Source organism: Eptatretus burgeri, chromosome 15 (genome assembly GCF_056783735.1).
Source record: "Eptatretus burgeri isolate ZD-2024b chromosome 15, Ebu_testis_v1, whole genome shotgun sequence".
NCBI classification, from domain to species: Eukaryota; Metazoa; Chordata; class Myxini; order Myxiniformes; family Myxinidae; genus Eptatretus; species Eptatretus burgeri.
The window spans coordinates 6,816,057-6,823,747 of NC_140975.1; the positions used below are offsets into that span (position 1 = coordinate 6,816,057).

The 7,691-nt window shown below is 42.8% G+C and overlaps 1 protein-coding gene across 2 annotated transcripts in view; it reads left to right on the forward strand.

Annotated features, from left to right (window-relative positions):
• Nucleotides 1–7,691, forward strand: part of KLHL32 (kelch like family member 32) — a 71,915-nt gene that overhangs the window by 48,199 nt on the left and 16,025 nt on the right. For both annotated transcript variants that reach the window (XM_085857870.1, XM_085857871.1), the window contains exons 7-8: nt 1,846–2,079; nt 5,751–5,964. In XM_085857870.1, the coding sequence (XP_085713996.1) occupies nt 1,846–2,079; nt 5,751–5,964 (448 nt within the window). The remainder of the gene's footprint in view (nt 1–1,845; nt 2,080–5,750; nt 5,965–7,691) is intronic.

Here is a 7,691-nt window from a genome sequence, read left to right on the forward strand (position 1 = left end):
TTGCACATGAGCAGTTAATATAAGTTTGTTAATGAATAATTGATAGCTCACATGGTTTGGCAGCCATGTTGGATTTAAGAAAAATATTAAATAATGTTTTCTCTGGAACCACATAACCTATCGAAGTGAAACTTGCCAACTGTAATCTAACCCCATGCCTGCATATGGGGTAAAAATTATGATGTCACAAGTCACATGGTTTGGTGGCCATCTTGGATAGAAAAACGCACCTTATCTGATTAACACCAAACTTCACACACGTGTTCCACTGCACGACTGGAAGTAGAATATAAAATTATGATGTCATAGATCACATGGTTCGTCAGCCATCTTGGATTGAAAATAAATAAATTTTTAAAATCTTCTTCTCCAGAGCGGCTGGACAGATTGAGGCAAAAATTCACACACACTTTCCCCAAGACATCCTTTCACAAGTTTGTTAATTTCTAATTGATAGGTCATATGGTTTGGCAGCCATATTGAATTCACCTTAAAACCTTCAAACATCTTCTCCAGAACAGCTGGTCAGATCAAGGGTAAACTTCACAAACGTATTGCACACGAGCAGTGAATATAGGTTTGTTAATTTCTAATTGATAGGTCACATGGTTTGGCAGCCATGTTGGATTCAAGAATTATATTATTAATGTTTTCTCTGGAACCACATAACCTATCGAAGTGAAACTTGGCAAATATAATCTACCCCCATGCCTGCAAGAGGGTAAAAATTATGATGTCACAAGTCACAAGGTTTGGAGGCCATTTTGGATCGAAAAACGCATTGTGTCCGATCAACACGAAACTTAACAAGCATAATCCACTTCCCTATTAGATGGAGAATTTAAATTTATGTTGTAATAGGGCACATGGTACGGCAGCCATATTGGCTTGAAAATTAATAACTTTAAAAGTCTTCTTCTCTGAAACGGCTGAACAGATCGAGGCAAAATTCCACATGTATGACCGCCTCTCCATGATGAACAAAAAGTTCTCTCCCCCTTTTGATGTACGACACATCGTTTGGCAGACATATTGGATTGAAGGGAAAATATTAATTAATGTTTACTCTGGAACTGCTACATCAATAAATGTGAACCTTCAAAGATATGATGCAGCAGACTTGCGGAATGAAGTGTTTAAATTTCAACTTGATCGGCCCATTGTTTTGGCAGCCATGTTGGATTGAAGGATAAATATTAATGTTTACTCTGGAACAGCTGCTTCAATATATGCGAAACTTCACAACTATAATCTAGCCGACATGTGAAACGTAGGTTTAAAATTTCAACCCGATTGGCCATGCGGTTTGGCAGCCAGAAATATTTAATTATTTGAATCTGAGAACTTTTAGATTTTTGTTGTTTTTTCCAGAAGGCTCACTTGGCTGCACCTGAAAGCATTTGAGGGTACAGGAATAGCAATTCAATTGATACCGCCAATGTCCCCAGGAAAAAGGGCTCCATACGTAATAATTAGATTGAACACTTTGCGCTGCCCGGTTCGTAACTCGTCAGTCCCACACTGTATCAAAGCAGGGCTGCATTTGTATCACTCATAAATAATGTTTTCTCTGGAAACACTTATCCTATCGAAGGGAAACTTTGCGACTATCATTTAAGTCTCACGTTTTATCAAAGGCGGACGTCTGGGTACCCGGTCATCACTGCCAGCAGTTATAAAGTGGTAGTTCTCGTTTATTTTACTTCCAACCTGTCCTTTGTCTTCCTTGCAGGAAGTTTGGGATGTCAGGCATATTGGCATTTTCCATTGATAATGCCATGTTGGCAATCCTCAACACCAGCCTGACACCACCAAAGTGATTTATCCAAGTTTTGTCACCAACAGGCCTTGCATGTAATTGGAGGAAAGTACAGAGACAGCAGTAAGTCAAACCAGGTGCTCTATCTGAGTACAGAGTCTGGGAGCTGGAAAGAGCGAACGACATTGCCTAAAGTCTGCAGCCACCACTGCATTGCTGTCCTTGGGATGTTCTTGTACGTGGCTGGAGGGCAAGAGAAGAAGTGGGCCAACCGCTCTGTGTATCGTTTTGACCCTCGTGGTGATGGCTGCTGGTTAGAGGTTTGTTTATTTTAATTTGCTGTGCATTCTGCAACATTTGTCCTTTTTTATCAGAGGTCACCGATTACATATAATACTTGGAACAAACACGGTGTACAGATTCAACACTGGGACAAAGTTGGCTTCCATGCAATGAGCCAATTATAAAACGTTTTGCATTTAGTTTGAATGGAAACGATAGATTGTTTCTCTTTTTTTAATGTACAATGTGGGAGAAGAAAATCAAATCGTTCATTGATTGAGAGTGAATCTCTTGGTTCATGTCTCCTGCAATATGGTACATTAGACAATTTGGTCCATCACCGGTGTTAATATCAAATCTACTTACTGATGTATCAGTTTACTGTGTGTGTGTGTGTGTGTGTGTGTGTGTGTGTGTGTGTGTGTGTGTGTGTCATCATCCAACATCATTGTTATAATTAACAAATTTATCATCCACATCCCTCTGGACTTAATTAGTAGATGTTACATATCAACATTAGTGATGCAACTTGTTAAAATATCTTTGTTTGGACACTTCATCTTTGTGCAATAACTGAGTGTGGTGGATGTTGTGTACATTTGCTTACTGCTTGGAAAAGCTTCCCACCACCACACCTCACTCCCACCCACCAATGCCCCTCACATACCTTCCTCCCCCCACCAAAATCCCTGACCTCCCTCACCCACAGTTTGTACAATACAAGACAAGAAAAAAAACGTCGTGCAGAGCATGATACTTGCAAAATCCACCCCACTCTCCAAAGGTTGCCATGGATACATCAAATTGTCCATTTCATTACGATTCAAATTGATAACGTTCATCAAAGGTTAGGTTAAGCAGATGAAAATTTATGATTTTAGAAGTTTGACCTTTTGCCCTCACAAATAGTTGGTTTCCAAATTCAGTAATGCATGATGCAAATCCTGTTCAAATTTCAAGTTACTAGGATGTAAATTGCCGATTTTTCAGACAAAAATTGATTTTAGAAGTTTGACCTTGAATTGATCTTTAACCTTAAAATTAATAGACTTCTCAGTTGAGACGATCTCTACAGCTTGGTAAAGTTTCACGATGATCGGCTTATAATTGTGATCTGTAGCCGATAAACAGACAGAATAACAAAATCCACTGATCAATACAATTGAAAAATGTTGATTTTGCAAGTAACAAATCCAAATCCTTTGTGTTGTATTTAGACGTAAGAAACACAGAAATGAAGGCATTGTTGTTTCACTCAAACTCTTTGCACCAAGTGCAGTTAACTGTAAAGCCACTTTAATGTGTGTTCATTGGTTTTTAAAAAAAACATCAAGTTTGATGTGAAGATGAATTGTCATATAAATCGCTTAACAATGCTTGTGCAGGTTTATCTGTGATCAGTTATATTATAACGGTTCACATTTATTATTGACTAGCAGATACAACCCGTCGCTTCGCTGATGGGAAGTATGAAGGGGGGAGGGGGGGTTGTGAGAAAGAGGGAGGGGGAGAAGAGGGTGGGGATGGGGATGAGGAGGGGTGCATGAGGGGTGGAAAAGCGAGGAAGGGGGGAGCTAGGAATGGGGGAAGAGCGAGGGAAGGGGAGGGGGTGGGAAGAGCGAGGGAAGGGGAGGGGTGGGAAGAGCGAGGGAAGGGGAGGGGTGGGAAGAGCGAGGGAAGGGGAGGGGGTGGGAAGAGCGACGCCTCACCAAAAGTCGCTACACACTTCGGGTGGGGCGAGGGAAGAATGAGGTGGGGGGAGCGAGAGGAGGGAAGGGGGAGGGCAAGGAGAGAGAGAGAGAGAGAGAGAGAGAGAGAGAGAGAGAGAGAGAGAGAGAGAGAGAGAGAGAGAGAGAGAGAAAGAGGGGGGTGAGAGGAGTGTGTGGAAGTTGGGAGGGGGTTTGGGAGGAGGTAGGCATGAGGGAAGGCAGCGTGAGGAGAATGGAAGGGAAGGCAGTGTGAGGAGAAGGGGAGGGAATGCAGCGTGAGGAGAAGGGAAGGGAAGGCAGTGTGAGGGGAGGGATCGGGAAGGGAGATAAAACACACCCAAACAGCAACATCTGTTGAAACCGCCAGGTTCTATATAATACCAGGTGGAAGCATTTAAAACCCATGCTATCTACATGGCAAAGGCCTGCCTGCAATGCATGCTCGCATATGCAGCGATGTTTGCACTTTCTGGTTGGCTCACTCTGAATCTGATTCGTACATGATACACTATGGGGAAGCAGTTTTAAATTGAAAACTAAACCGTCAGTCCTTAACAGTCTCCTTCACAGAGGGGGAGAGGAGGGGAGAGAAAGGGGAGCTGGGGATTCTGACAGACGTGACGTCCAGTTTAACGTCTATCCGAGAGACGGCACACAGACTGATAAATCACCCTGCCTGTGAAACACTGTGATCACAGTTTATAGCTGGGTCGAGATTCGAACCCAGGCGAGACAGCTTAGAGCGAGCATGCATGGCTCTCAGCTATCCTCCCGAAATCCCCACGGAGAACCGAGCCACCATATCGCCATGGAAGCTTGAAGAGCGCTCACCAAGTGCCTTAAGCACTCAAGCAAGCACTTAAATGAAACCGTTGAAGAAACTTTTGAAAACGAAACGTTTCATTTTTTTGCTGGTGATGGGTCGTATAAGGAAAGATCGTACAAAAAGGGGAAAGGTGGTGTAAAATAAAATTGCATATTTTCAGTGAGCGAACCACCGCCCGAAGCACCACACGGCCAAATGCAGGCGAATGGGCCCTGAACTTTGTTCAAGTCGATCGAAATATTCAGTGATAGTACCAATATTGGAGAACGCTCACCAAGTGGCTTAAACACTCAAGGAAGCACTCCAACGAAATGGTTGACAAGGAATGGCTGGCTTGACAAGTGATTATCGATCGCGGATCAGTTATATAAACTTCAGGTATTCATAGCGCCCAGAATGTCAAGCGATGTTCGAATTGGACAAATGAACACTTTTTTTTTAGCAGTCGGAATGACTGCTGAAGTCAAAGCAGTTTATATTCTGAAATTTGGCTCAGATTAAGATTTAGAGGTTACGGCACATGCGGAAATGAAAGAAAGCCACAGACACTGGAGTCTCCGGGCGTTTATAAGCTTTGCAATGTATATCCAGCGATTCATAGGTATGATGATCAGTCATTCAATGATATGAGTGAGGAAAGTGGAAAAAAAGAAAAAAATATATCGTTAAAGAATCGTTTTGGCCTGTTCCAAATCAAGGCATTGTCGAACAGGCCCCCCAAAATGACGGATAAATACTCTTGCGAGCTGACCAAGATAACACTATCTTGGTAAGGCTTATTTTGTTTTTTTGTGATGAGCACCCCCTTAATTATCTTCAAAAGGGGTGTTTTAATTTAGCCAAACATACAATTTTCATTCATGTACCATCTTGGAGTTCCATTAGTATGCTTGCAAAGTTTGGGGCCACGAGGTTTCATGGTTTAGGAGTTATGGAGGACACGGACACACATTGACATTTATTAGTATAGAAGATAGATTGAATAAATGATATTGCAATTTTTTTATTGTTTCCATAAAACTTAGGCCTTAAAAAAAAAGTTTAAATACAATGGACATCCTGTGATGAAAAATGCATCTGCATCGATGCGATCATGTGGTACAAGTTGCTAGTAGACTTGTTAAAACCGACTTGAGTATACCTGTTCCACCCTCCCTCCATGATTCCAACCAAGGTAGCTCCGATGCTGAAATGCCGCGAGCACTTTGCTTTGGGTGCTCTGAGTGGGCGCTTATTTGCAGCCGGTGGGCGGAACGAACTCCGTCAACTGCTTCCTACCGTGGAGGCTTACTGTCCCCTCACTAACAAATGGGCCCTGGTCGCTCCTCTTGAGCACTCGCTTTCTTGCCATGCTGGATGCGTTGCAGGCAGTCTGTTCTGGGTTTCCGGTAAGACGAGTAATTAACCGATTGGAGACTTGATTTGTCTTTGGCGCAAGTACATTTGTTCCCAACAATGAGCATGTTTAAGAAAAAAGAAAAAGGACCAAGTGGTGCATTCCATGTCAAGTGCACACACCCTCCTGACACTAATACCTCATTTTCTCCCCATATGTTGGTCATTTATTCAGAGCCTGGTGTTGGCACAGTGGTTCGGGCAGCGGCTTGGGATCCAAAAGGTCCTGAGTTCAATCCCTGTTGGGCCACTGAATTAATACACCAGCGGGTTGACTCAGCCTGTCATCCTTCGGAGGTCGGCGTAATGAGTACCAGTGTACTGGGCCGGTGTATACCCCATTTAAAATAGGTGTACCATATCCCTTTGTCGTAAGAGGCGACCAGGGTTGCGTCAGGAAGGGCATCCGGCGTAAAACATGTGCCAAATCACAATGCGGATCATACGGATGATCCGCTGTGGCGACCCCTAATCGGAGCAGCCGAAAGAAGAAGAAGATGTTGGTCATTTATTCACTTGGGTGAAAAAACTCAAAATACCAACTTTTAGACCTGTGGGCCCATTTTAGAGGCCCTCCAAATTTGGGCAGCCCCGGCTGCCCCACAATCTTCCAGAGGCCATATCACAGGTTGTAGTGGTTTGATTTGGCTGAGCTTTGTATCAAAATGCTTGTAAAAGCTAAATCTTTCGAATCACGTAAAGTAAAATCACTCCGAAACAGAAATTCAAAAAGTTATAGTTTGGGGCACCCTTTGACCTTGGGCCCCCGCTCCCCAGCCAAACCGATGGTCCCGATTTTTTTTCGTGTGAGAATACCCCTTCATATACTCCAACACCTCAGCATAAATGAAAATGGGATCTCAATGGGTTCAAGTGTGATGATGGTTTTATTGTTAGGGGACTCGGGTGCTGGACACACAATTCGCCACAATACATAGCACAATATTTGAACACAATATTTCCAATACACTATATCAGTATATTGTACATAAATTTTCCACATGCACATACAGGAACTGGAAGCGATACTAGTACGAGTAAGTTTTTCCTCGCATATTATAGTCAGGATTTTTTTGCCAACCAATGTTTTATTTGACAGCTGTGTTTCTTTTTTACTGATTATGTAGGTTCTACCTGTAGCAGTTTTTGGTTCTATGGAAAGAAGTTTATCAGAAATGTCTAAAATGCAGTGATCTTCAATGTCAGAAAAAAGAAACTATTTGCGGGCCCGTTTGAATGAAGAAAATTCACTTTCACTTCATGAGTGTCCTGAAAGGCTTCCATGATGCAGGCAAGCCACCATTTTCCATCATAGTGCACTGTGACATAACCTGAGTTTCCCGTTAAAAGTTGGTGGAGATTTTGAAACAGCTGACTCGATACGGTGTTCCTCACTCAGGCTGAATTCGCGTACTTGAAGAGCAGTTTCAGAAATAGGGATGAAAGCATGAAGTTTTTGAGATCCAGCTATGGTTTTGGCCGTTTTTAACCTTTCTTCCAGATTTCGTTCTTCCTCGTCATACGCCTCTTGGATCCCGTAACCGAACTTCATTTCATTCAAACCATTTTCAGCAAAGGCGAAAAGATCTTTTGGAGAAATAATTTGACTGTCGTAAGGTCTACGCAGGCTCTCACGTGATCTCTCACGCAGGCTCCCACGCCATCTGAAGGGCCATTGCCATGACTTGTGGCAAAAAAATGCCATTCTGCGTCAATACCA